This window comes from Balaenoptera borealis (genome assembly GCF_965194805.1).
Source record: "Balaenoptera borealis genome assembly, chromosome: 8".
Taxonomy (NCBI): domain Eukaryota; kingdom Metazoa; phylum Chordata; class Mammalia; order Artiodactyla; family Balaenopteridae; genus Balaenoptera; species Balaenoptera borealis.
Genome location: NC_138865.1, coordinates 110,126,291 through 110,138,422, shown reverse-complemented (window position 1 = coordinate 110,138,422; position 12,132 = coordinate 110,126,291). Strand labels below are relative to the sequence as shown.

At 59.7% G+C, this 12,132-nt stretch overlaps 1 protein-coding gene across 7 annotated transcripts in view; it reads left to right on the top strand.

Moving 5' to 3' along the window:
- The first annotated feature begins 100 nt into the window (after nucleotides 1–100).
- LHX6 (LIM homeobox 6) overlaps nucleotides 101–12,132 on the top strand; it is a 33,587-nt gene continuing 21,555 nt past the window's right edge. For 2 of the 7 annotated variants that reach the window (XR_014247503.1, XM_082402277.1), the window contains exons 1-5: nucleotides 102–582; nucleotides 1,654–1,806; nucleotides 2,198–2,380; nucleotides 2,736–2,857; nucleotides 11,698–11,918. Coding sequence is in view for 6 of the 7 variants with exons in the window: in XM_082402277.1 (XP_082258403.1) it covers nucleotides 499–582; nucleotides 1,654–1,806; nucleotides 2,198–2,380; nucleotides 2,736–2,857; nucleotides 11,698–11,918 (763 nt within the window). In the remaining variant the exon portion in view is untranslated. Of the gene's footprint in view, nucleotides 583–792; nucleotides 934–1,653; nucleotides 1,807–2,197; nucleotides 2,381–2,735; nucleotides 2,858–11,697; nucleotides 11,919–12,132 lie in introns of those variants that run through there. The other 5 variants (XM_082402279.1, XM_082402281.1, XM_082402278.1 and 2 more) reach the window with 5 other exon arrangements.

The window sequence follows — 12,132 nt, the reverse complement described above, 5'->3', positions numbered from 1 at the left end:
GTCGCTGCTTCGCTGTGTCTCACTCTCCCTTGGCGGGGAGGGGATTGGTCACGCATGACTCATCTTGAACCGAGCGGGGCTCCAGCGGCAGGGCAGCCGCCGCCGCAGCTGGAGGGGGAGGAGGACGAGGAGGAGGACGAGGAGGAGGACGAGGAGGAGGGAGAGGAGGAGGGAGAGGAGGAGGGAGAGGAGGAGGGAGAGGACTACGAGGAGCGGGAGGAGGAGAAGAAGGAGGGGGCGGGGGCCTCTCCAAGTTTGTCGGGACCTTCTTCCGAGACGGCGGCGGAGGCAGCCAGGGAGGCCAGGGCTGCGCACGGGCCGGGGCTAGGGGCGGGGGCGGGGGCTGCGGCTGCGGCTGGGACCGGGCCCGGGGCGGCGGGGCCGGCGCCTCCGCTCTCCTCCTGCTCCTGCTTCAGCCTTTGCTCCCACTGCGGCCGTGGCCCCCCTCGGCGCGGCTCTCCGCGCTGCGCGCCCGCCGAGCCCGCGGCTCCCCGGCCCATGTACTGGAAGCATGAGAACGCCGCCCCGGCGCTGCCCGAGGGCTGCCGGTTGCCGGCCGAGGGCGGCCCCGCCACCGACCAGGTGAGCGAGCGAGAGAGCGAGTGGGTGAGCCGTCCGGGCCGGGGTCGGACAGGGGCCGAGACCCAATCGGGCCGGGCCGGGTGGCGGGCGGCCGCAGAGCGGAGGGGTGCTGGGGTGCGCTTGGGAGTGTGTGTATGTGAGTGTGTGAGCATGCAGGAGCGCGAGGGGGGGTCGCGGAAAGCGGGAACACATTATGCAAATGTTGAAGGAATTTCTCAAAAAGCGATTTAGCAAAGACACAGGCGAATCAAGAGGAGGCGAGGCGGGTATTGTCCGTCTGAATAGGCGCTGATAGCGCCAATGCGCCGGGGGTTGTGCGGGCGCAAGGCTGAGAATCTCGGCGCGGGGCCGGTCCCGGGCGCTCCGAGGGGCTGGAGGGTGCTTTTTCCTCTTCTTGGACGCCTCCGTTTTCTCTTTTTGGTCCCGTTTCGGCCCCGATCTAGCCCCTGTTTTGCTCTGGGTTTCCCTCCGACTGGCCCGCGAAAGGCGCCTGAATCCGAGTCGGTATCGCCGCACCGATTTCGCCGCGCGCGCGGGGCGGACGGGCTAATGCTCCCAACGCTCTCGGTTTTATTTTCCTCAAGCGCCCACCCCCCACCTCTTTTTTATTTTCTTTCTTTCTCTCTTTTCTCCTTTTTGCATTTTGTGTCGAGAGGAGGAGAAGGGAGCGAGGAAGGGGGTGGGTGGAGGGAGAAAAAATTCGATTTTTAATTACTACCATTAAAAAATCAAATTTGCAATTCTTTGGGCGGCCTGATGGATCTCACTGATTGACAGTTGGAATTGACACTCTGGCTACCTCTTATCTTGGGCATTCACGACAATTTCTAATTGCAGGTAGTTTGTATGTGTGCGCGTGTTTTTTTTCCCCCTCAGAGGCTTGTATTGCAAGGGAACTAAGCGATTACTTCAAGAGCCACGGGTTAAGTGCAGGGAGAGGGGGAGAGAGAGGGAAAAAATCCAATCCAAATTCAAATTGCTTCATTAGAGAGACACCGCTTTTGTGGGGAAGGGCTTTAAATGCCCACTACAAAGTTAGGACTCATTGTTCCGCGCCGGTTTATATAACAGGCGCGGGGAGGCGCTGGGCTCAGGCTGCGCGGAGCCGGTTCTGCAGCCGCCGCCGCCTGCGTTCCCTCCCCCCTCCCCCAGGTGATGGCCCAGCCAGGGTCCGGCTGCAAAGCGACCACCCGCTGCCTTGAAGGGACCGCGCCGCCCGCCATGGTGAGTTCGTTCGGCCCTGCTTTCGGCCCCCGGTCTCCCGGCGGCCGGGCCCTGGGGAGCTGACCCGGCTTTCCGGCCCCGAGCAGCTGCCCGTGCGCTGGGGGACTCCCGGAGGGCGCCGCCCCTCTCTGAGCCTCGGTTTTCTGGCCGGGAATGTGAGCTTTGACCGCTCCTGGCACCTAGGAAGCGCGTGCTAAAAGTTGGCGCCGTCCTGTCCTCTCCAGTAGGCCCTTCCATTGCTGTCCTGTAGTCCGTGGCTTGTCGTTTCGGGGGCATTTCGTTGTTAGTTGGTTCACTGAGGCCCCAGATTTGTCTCCGAGGCAGCAGCAACGCTGGGCACCTGGCTTAGCCCTCAGCTCAGAGCGCGGCTCTCCCTCTTTCCCCACTGCAGGCTCAGTCGGACGCTGAGGCCCTGGCAGGCCCTCTGGACAAGGACGAGGGTCGGGCCTCTCCCTGTACGCCCAGCACGCCATCTGTCTGCTCACCGCCCTCTGCCGCCTCCTCCGTGCCGTCTGCCGGCAAGAACATCTGCTCCAGCTGCGGCCTCGAGATCCTGGACCGATATCTGCTCAAGGTGAGACAGGGGCGGAGTGTTGCGTGTGTTGGCGGGGTGTGGGTTGCAAACCAGAGGACTGCAGGGAAACGACGCCGGCGCCAGGTCCACTAAATTCGAAACCTGGCTCATCCCTGCCTGACTGCGTGGCTTCGGGCAAATCGTAGCGTCTCTCTGCGCTCCCGGGTTCCTGTCTGAAAAATGGGCAGAGTTGATTTCTACCTCCCTGAGTCTGTGTTACAGAGGAAAAGTGGGGAAGTCCCATGTACCTTCAGAGCTCCGGCGTATCTGTCTGCAAATGGGCCCGGGGAGGCTGGGGCCGGGTGTGAAAAGAGGCCCGCGCTGAGCCGCCCCCCCATCTCCGCCCCCTCCCCAGGTCAACAACCTCATCTGGCACGTGCGGTGCCTCGAGTGCTCCGTGTGTCGCACGTCGCTGAGGCAGCAGAACAGCTGCTACATCAAGAACAAGGAGATCTTCTGCAAGATGGACTACTTCAGGTAGGCTGCGGCCGCTGGGCCAGCAATGTCGCCGCCGGCGGGCCACCGGCGCGCGGAGGCCGCCTTTGCGACGCGCTGTCTCTGGCTCCGGAGCCCCCGCGTCCCGAATGCTCTGGCGCGCCGCGAGGGCCCAGCCCACCGGCTCTCGGCGCCACGAAGCAGGAGCTCCAGGCCGAGCGCGGGTGCCAGCACAGGTTCGGGCCGGGGATCCGCCTCCGGTTGCTGTGGCCCACTCGGGTTTGGTCGCGTCTCTGGCTCGGTCTCGGATCCTGCCCGAGTCTCAGGCTCAAGTTCCGACCTCCAGCGCGTTGGTCGAGCTCTGATGTCCCCGTCTTGCCCCGATCCGCTCGTATCCCAGCCGACCTGGCTGCATCTCCGGTGCGCTCCGGCTCTGGGTTCCAACCCTACTCCTACTCCAGCCAAGCCGCCGTCTCTCCCGGGCAGGACCCTGAGCTGGGCTCCAGACTCTTGCCCTGGCTCTGGTCTCGGCTTTGACCCCGGCCGGCTTCGAGGCTGGATTCGAGTCTGGTCCGGCCCCAAGCACTAGCCTCGCATCGGTCTCGGATCCGAACCCATATTCAAGCTCATCGATCTAACTCCCGACCTCGGTCTCCGGCTCCGCCTCAACTCAGACCCCGGCATCGCTCGAGTATAGTGTTTCGAGTCTGGGGTTCTGCCTGCATCCCAGGCGCCTGTTCCAGTCCCAGCTCCGTCGTCGTTTCGGGCCCCGGCTTCAGCCTCTCTGGGGTCTAGGCTCTGACTTCGGGCCGCAGGGACAGGAAGGGGGAGTCAGGCGCCGTAGCCAGGGCCCCGCGTAGGATCACCCTGGGCTGCGCTCTCCGTGCCGCGGTGCCGCGTCCCGGCCGCTCAGCTCTCAACAGCGGCCCGGCTAGTCCTCCCGCCGCTTCTCCGCCGCCTGCGCCTGACTTCTCACCGCGCGGCTCGGGCCTGACCCGGTCACGGGGTCGAGGTCACTGCGAGGTCAGAGGAGCAGCGGCTGCCGGCCCGGTCCCGGCGGGAAGCGTGAAGCAGGCCTGAAGCCCGGCCAAAGGGCCTACAGAGTCCAAAGAGAGTAGAGTGGGATTGGTTCCTGGGCCGCACGCCTGTTCCCAAGGGCTTTCTCAGGAAGTGGAGAAAGCTACTCCCCTATAACCACCACCCCCCCAGTCCGCCGACCTCCTTCCCATCCTTGCCTCGGGAGAGGTCATGGCTTCAGTCTTCCTGGGAAGACCCCAGCCCCAGAAAGAGCCCCTGAGTCAGGGGATGCAGTAGAAGGCAATGCCGCCGCCTTCCCCGGCATTGAGTCTCTGGGAACTTGGAAAGAGAGGACCTTGAATCTAGGAAGAAGCTGGCAGCATTGGGGGCTGGGGCACTCTAAGGAAACCTTAGGAAGCTGGGTTAGAAAAACGGACTCTTCCTGGTGCGTGGCTGTGAGTGGCAGTGCCGCTGGGGTGTGCACGGGGAGGGGCGGCTCTGCCAGGTGGCCTGGGACTCATGGGGCTCAAGGATGCTTGTGTGTCTGTCTTGTCCGGATCTGTGCAGTGGCGCTGGGGGAATGTGTCACTGAGCAGGGTGAGGGGTGTGTGGACAGCGTAGGTGTTCCTTTACAACAAGCATTTGTCTTCTAGTTTATGTGTGAGTGTAGAGAGTGTGTGGCTGTGTGAGTGTTGGGACCGTGTGTGTGTGTGTGTGTGTGTTGTGCAAGGTGGTCAGAGCAAGTTTACATCTGGACTGGGATGTGGAGGTGAGCAGGTGAGGATTGTGAAATCCCTTCACTCCCCAACCCGCCACACAGCCCTCCTCTGAGCGGGCATTTCTGCTTACGGCCTTAACCCAGGCACTGGGGGCTCAACGGTGTGAGGTGAATGTGGATTTGTGGATGTGGGCTGTGGTGTGTGTGTGTATGTGAGAGCAGGGTTATCATTGTGTGGTGTGTAACCGGAGTGTGATGTCTTCCCTCCACTGTCCCATCTGACACTTAGCTGGCCAGGGCAGGAGAGGGAGGTTAGGGTCCCTGTGTAGCCAGCGCCCTGCTGTAGGCCTGACTCCAGTTGGTAAAAAAAAACAAGCCAGCTACTCTTTCAGGGCTCCTCGGGTTCATCAGCTATCCAGGGACACGGCTGAGGCCTGGGGAACCCAGCAGGCCTCTTCCCTTAGAGTAAGGCAGGCCTGGCCCCCTCTCCTTGCTCTCCTGGTGGGGACAGACCTGCCACCCTGTGAGCCACATGTCCTTGCTGCATCTCCAGCCCCAGCTCATGCCCAGGCTGGACCAAGCCCCCTTGGTTGATGTGCTTTCCTAGACCTCCAAGGATTAGTCAAAACTCAGATCCTAATCCCACTGTTCAGCACTTCACTGGCTGTGGAGTCCCCCTTCCCACTGTGGTGGGGTGGGGAACGGGATGTCCAGCTGTTGTGGAGACAGAGACCAGGCTCCATCAGGCCAACCCTGGATCACGGTGTGCCCTTGGGCAAATCACTGCATCTTTCTGCCCTCAGTGTCCTCCTACCAGGGTTGTCTCTCTGAGCTGCCAAGGAGGCCAGTGAAGGGAGGAAGGCTCAGTAGAGGCTCCCTAAAGTGTAGGTGCTATGGGTGTCACCACCGTCACCATTGGTGACAGGATTCCAGGCATAATCCCCTGATGGCATTTCCTCAGGCAGTCTGGGGAGCAAGGATGGGGATGGGCCATTTCTGGGCTGCAGGTTCCGAGCGCTAATCCTTTTCCAGCAGTGACAAGAGCCCCCAAAGCAAAACTAAAACAGATTTTTGGTTAAGAAAATGGAGAGAATAAAAGCTCACATTCCTTGGGATGAGAGAAGAATTGTGGCTCTTCTGATCATTTCTCCCCCAGCCAGGTCTCCCTGCAGGCATAACTCATCCCTGGCAGCCCCACCTGTAACAAAAATAATAAAACCCACAGAAAGGGAGAGAAAAAAGCAGGCGGAGTGCCAGGCGGGGACTACTGAGTGCCCGGCGTGGCAGCCCAGGCTCTGGGCGGCTGCTGTGAAGGAGCCCTTCCTGGAGAGAGCAGGAATGGTGGCATGGGAGACAGAGCCCCTCTCTAGAGCTGGGGCTCAGGGAAGGGCTGAGCGCTCAGATCCTCTAGCCCTCTGTTTCCTGAAGCCCAAGGTCGAGAGTCTGATGGGAAGTGGACTGGAGCACTCACCCCAAAGAGAGGCCAAGATCTCTGGACAGGATGCAGGGAGGGAGGAAGTGGCCACGACCCCCTGGAGGGGCCACTGGTAGCTTCCGAGGTCCTCTGGCTCTGGTCTTATTCCCCAGGGAAGAGTTTCCTCTCAGTTCTATCCCCTATTTTGCCCCTCCTTGACACTGGCCTGTAGACCCCTCTTCCATCTTCTTTGACAGAGCTGGCAGCGTTGGGGACTCAGGAAGCTAGAAGTTAGGAAGGCACTCCAAGCTCATCAGGGCAGGAGGCTGCAGAGCCTGGGTGGGGAGGTGGTCCAGAGGTCCAGTGCTGCTCCTGGCTTTGCACTGTTGGAAGAGATTGGTTTTCCACTGGCTGTGTGTCCTCAGTGAGGTCGCTGGACCTCTCTGCTTCAGTTTCTCCATTTGCCATCCAAAGAGGGACCTCACCAGCCTTTGTGGCTTCAACCAGATTCCCACCTCCCCTAACCCCCTGAGTGCTAGCAGAAAAAAAAAAAAAAAAAAAAAAAACTACCACCAAGAAAATGTGTATTGCTTTTAATTTCTTCACTTTTTTGGTTTAAGACTGTTTTTTCTTTTTATTTTCTTCCAAGAAGTGAAAAAAAAAGTCCTGGGGGGAAAATAGTGTTCCTTTCTGGGGCATTCATGTCTCCACTGCCCTCAGCAATCAAAACCCCAGACAGCTGCCTCCTGCCCACCAACCTGTGGCTGCTGCCCCCCAAAGGCAGGCATGGACTGATCTGCAGTGCCCTTCCAGCTCCTGGCCTCCTGAAGCGTCTTGCCTATTGTAGAGTGGGGGAGACGATGTCCTGAGAGAGCGGAAAGTGCTGTGCCCAGGGTCCCACCAGCAAGAGAGTGGAAGAGGGACCAGACAGGGGTGAGGACGCTGTCAGGAGACCGGAGGGAGCTCTTCTCTAAGCCAGGAACTGTGTTAACCCTTTACATCTCATTGTTTTATGTCATTGACTCCTCAGATCCCCCCTGTGAGTAGGCTACTGTCATAATCCCTACATTATAGGAGGGGAAACTGAGGCCCTGAGTGGTGAGGTCACACGGCTAATAAGCGGCAGAACTGGGATAAGCCCCGTGGCTGCCTGACTCACCATGCCTGTGTCTAGATATTCAGTACTCTTCTTCTATAGCTGAGACACGTCAGCAGCCCCCCTGTGCAAGGTGGGGCCCATGGAATGGCAAAGACCACCTCCCCCCACCCCCCGTGGCCCTAAGGCTCCCACAGGGAGCACCTGCTATGCTGTGTGACTCTCCGTGGGTGGGCCCTGGGAGTACTAGGGCTGGAGTGAAGTGACCTCCTCAGAGTCCCAGTGACGGGAGCAACTTTGCCAGGATCGGGTCACCAGGGTCTCTAGCCCTCTTGCCTCCTGACCATGGCAGTGGGGAGTAAAGGGTTAACTGCCTCTCCTTGTGTTCATGCGGGTGGGGTTCAGAGAGTGCCCTGGACTGGGCCTGGGAGGGGCGCTGCCTACTGCTGTTCCCGTCCCCAGCTTGGCGCGAGAGACTTAGGGCAAGCCCGCAGCCTTCTTTCCCTCCTTCTGCCCCTAACCCAAGCTCAGACCGCGGACTCCAGCGGGAGAACCCCACCCCCTCCCCCGGAGCGAGGGTACCCCGGGAGGCTCAGAGCTGGGAAGCCGCCCCCCACCGCGGCAGAGAGCAGCCCAGCGGCCGCCAGCTGTTGGGGGACAGATGTTGGGGGAGCTGAGAGAGGCGTTGGGGAGGGGCCTTGGGCTGGGACCTCCGAGGAGTGGGCCGTTTTAACCTCTTAATTGCTGGTTCTGTTGTTTCTGGCTTCTTCTCCTAATGGTTTGCTGGGAAGGGAAGAAGCAGAAGGAATGGGAAGGACTCCACCTCTGATCCCCCCGTTTGCTTCATAGACTCTCTCTAAGGCCCTCAAGCGAGCGTCCTGAACGCAAAACAAGTGAAGCCTGGTTTGAGTGTCAGCGCCTTGGCTCACTAGCTTCTTAATTAACATTGGCCTTCCCACTCTGAGCTTCGGTTTCCTCATGCAGAAAAGGGGTAGCTTAGTAATGGGCAGGGGTCGCAGTGAAATTCCGATGGGCTCTTTCGTTGAGGCTCATTCACCCAACAAATAACTTCCGAGCTCTTACTCGGTATGCAGGAGAGGTAGGCCGGGAGAGCGAGCCTGACTTGGTCAATGGCGCACAGCTCCCCCCGCAGAGCCACTAGCACCCAGATGTCTCCGTTCCCTGCTCCGGGGAGAGAGGGCAAGGCGGTGCGCGTCGCCCACTCCGCTCCTTTCAGCAGTTGCCAGGATGCGCAGCCTCCGTCCAACATCTCTCCATCCTCAAAGCGCCTCTGCGCTTTGAGCCTTTGCCCCGTGGCGCGCGCGGGGACCCAGGGAGGGGCGCGCACAAGGCTGGGGTTAGCGGGCGATGGCCGCGCCCCCTAATCGCTTTGGCGCTCCCTTCGCAGCTCCCGAACACCCCTTTCTTGAAGTTTCGTTGTCTCCGCCGCCGATTTCGCTGCTTCCGGAATCCGGCGGCTCGGGCCTCGCAGCCCGCCTGGGAAGGAGTCTGTCGGTTTGTCAGAGCCTGGATCTGTAAGCCTCCTCGTGCCCCTTGTTTGTGCCACTGACCCCTTCCCCGGGTGGGGGACACGCTTCAGGAGCGGCCCGAAAACTGCAAAACGACCCCCCAACCCCATCCAAGGATCCAACGGGAGGATGATTTCGTTGACTGGGCGGAGACACTGCGCGCAGGGAGCTCCTAGAGCTGGGGACAGCTCCTGGCATTTAGGGTGACACGCGGAGGGTGAGAAAGTTGCTGACAGGTCGCTAGCGGCTCCCGCCTCAGAGCAAGGGGATGAGGGCACTGTGAGCAGCCAACGTAGGCGCAGAACGCGCCCGGGCGTCGGGGTTCGTGGAGCGGGAAGATCAGGGATGCGCGGGGAGTCTTGGATGCGTCTTGGCCGAGAACGAGGAATCCCGCAGAGCCAAGCGCCAGGATCCGAGATTTTACACTCTGGCTCAGCGCACTGACCCCGGAACACGACAGGCTGGAGACACAACGGCTCCTGCCTGCCTCTGAGGGCCCGGACCTTCCCCTCCCAGCTCTTTCAGCTGCCTGGGAACGCACTCCCAGCTTACCGGAGCCTGAGGGGCCCTAGGCCTTGCGCGCTGGAGTTTCCAGGTCCCAAGGCCCGGAGCGGGGATGCGACTGGGTCAGACCAGGCCCCTTTCCTGTTCATACACCCGGATTCAACTCTACGCATCTCCCGTCCGGCTGCTTTCGCAGGTTCTAGGGGGTTTTTTTGCACTTCGGAGGGGACCTCAACCCCTGCCCCACACTCCGTGTGGTCTTGGCGAAGTCACTTGTCCACCCTGAACCTCCGATTCCACGTGTGCAAACTGGGTGCCAGAGTCCCCATTTCACGTGGTTGCGGCGAGGGGGATGCAAAGAAGGAGTTGCGGCCCAGGACCCTGGAGCGCAGCGAGGGTTCTGCACCCGGCTGGCCCTGCTTCCTCCCTTCAGGGCCCGGAAATTCTCCCAATCCTGAGCCGGGCCTCGGAATTTGGGGTCGGCCCCTCGGCGGGAGTAGGCTCGGGTGGGCAAAGCGGTTTTCTCTCCTTTTTACTGAGAGATTGGGAACGGAGACCGCGGGCTGTGCTGGGGAAGCCGAATTTCCGGGGTCGGGAACCACTTCTGTTTGCGGGGCAATTGACAGAACCCGCAAAGGTGCGCAGCGCTGCCTGAGCGAACCGCGCCGCCGCCGACAGGGTCCCCTAGGGCTCCTTGTCCGACAGAGCGGCATGGCACTGGGGGTACATCTAGAGCCGGGGCTGGCAGAGGCCTCCGCTCTGCTGCACTCAGTTCAACCCGAGACCGTTTATTCAACCGGCAGTTGCTTGCATTTGCCAAGGCAGGCGAGGCTGTAACCAGGGCGCATTTGCTGGGCTGGTTCCTCCATGCACTCAAAGGCATTTCCGAGTGCTCTTTTGGGTGGAAATGTGCCTCTGGGGACACAGAGGCAAATCTTCTAGATCCTTTCCCAGGAATGCCAGGGGTGGAAGGGAGAGCCAAGAAACCTGATATTTACAAACCGGTGTGATCATTGCTGAGAAGGTGGTGCTGGGAGCCGTGGGACTGGGGGTGTGGGGGGAGTGTGGGAAGAGGGAACAGCCTGTGCGAAGGCCTGGGGTGGGAAGGTGCTTCAGAGGGGGCCATAAGACCTGGGACCAACCTTCCATTGTAGTTGACTGGGGCTCATGCTTGAGTGTAGGGTGAGGGATCTTGAGGAAGGTTAGGGAGGAGAGGAGCCAGAGAGGATGTGGTCTGCTGAGCTTTGTAAACTCCCAAGGATCTTGGACCAGATCCTGAGGGTAGAGTGGAGCCGCCAGAGGATTTTAAGCAGGGCAGCGGACAGGGTAAAGTGTGCATGCTGGAAACTTCCCTGTAGCCACTATGTGGAGGATGGGTGTGGAGACTGGCAGTGAGGGGCGCATGGTGGGAGCCTGGTTTAGGAGGGCAGTGGTGGCAGTGGCGAGGAGGAGGTGGGTCCCAGAGATACTTAGGAAAGGGAACCAACAGCGCCTGATGATTGGTTGGATGAGGGGTTGAGGAGAGGGAGGAGTGTATGATTTAGGTTTCTAAGCTTGAGAGGCTGGATAAGTGAAAGCACCATTCCCTGAAACAGTGTGCACCAGAGGAAACTGAGGCTCAGAGGGTCCGGACCGGGTCACAGAGTGAGTCATTCACTTCAAGAACAAATTTTCCCTGGTGGTCTGGGGACAGGCCTTGGGCTGACTTCTGGGACAGGGCAAATCAGACTGCTGCTTCCTGGAGGGGCTCCCAGTCTGGTGGTGGAGGCAGCCACACCCAAATAGCCACACCACAAAGGGGGAGGGAGAAGGGGAAGAAGCAGAATCAAGGAAGGCTTAAGGGAGAGTGGGGCATTTGATCTGGGCTTTTTTGTCTTGTTAGAATGACACAGGACTCCAGAGTCTGGGACTAGCTGGATACTTAATAGACTACAAAGCACTAAACAAATAGCCGTAGCTGTTTTCACCTAGTTCGGCTCAGGGCAAGGAAAATGAGAACTCAGAGAGGTTAAACAATGTGCCCGGGGTCACAAAGCTAGTAAGGGCATATCTGTCTATGCTTCCAAGAAACTCTGAGCTTCTCTACAGCTGGGTTACAGTTTATTCATCTCTGGAGTCCTACTGGCTAGAAGTTCTATCCTTGCAAGCTGTGTGACCTTGTGCAAGTTACTTTACCTCTCTGGTCCCCATTTTCCTCATCTGCAAAATGAAGATTACTTGGGACGATCAGCATAAAACACTTAGAATCTTGCTGGGCAAGTGGTTAAGTGCTCACAAATCTGCCTGTATTATTACTACTATTAAATTTTCCCTAACACTTATATTTTAATGAGCAGGTTAATACAATATACAAATGTTAAGTGATCATTGAAGAAAATTTGGAAAACTCAGAAAAGCACCAGGAAGAAAATAAAAACCACCTACCAGCTTGCCTTCTAGGTGGGACTTGGCTGCAGGGGGTGGTGAATCCAGGCAAAGGGAAATGCATGCGTGAAGGCCCTCAGAAACCTGGGCACGGCCGGGCCACTAGGATTTGGATGGCCTGTCTGAGCCTCGCCACCCCCTCCCATTCCCCCTGCCCTCCCCCCACCCCGTGTCCTTCAGCCGATTTGGGACCAAGTGCGCACGGTGCGGCCGACAGATCTACGCCAGCGACTGGGTCCGGCGGGCACGCGGCAATGCCTACCACCTGGCCTGCTTCGCTTGCTTCTCGTGCAAGCGCCAGCTGTCCACGGGCGAGGAGTTTGGCCTGGTCGAGGAGAAGGTGCTCTGCCGCATCCACTACGACACCATGATTGAGAATCTCAAGAGGGCCGCCGAGAACGGTACCCAACCCGCCCCGCCCAGAAACTGGCCGCCCCTCGGCTCCCCAGCCTTCTCTGACCAGCCCCCCCCCAGCACCCCAGGGACTGCCCACACTTCTCTAGAGCCAGTTGCTCCCTTTATCACCTGGAGGCAGCATGGGGGTGAGGCTGCACACGGACCTGGCCGCTTCTGGCTCCACCGTTTGCTTGAAAGTTGGAAGTCACTGCCGGTCCT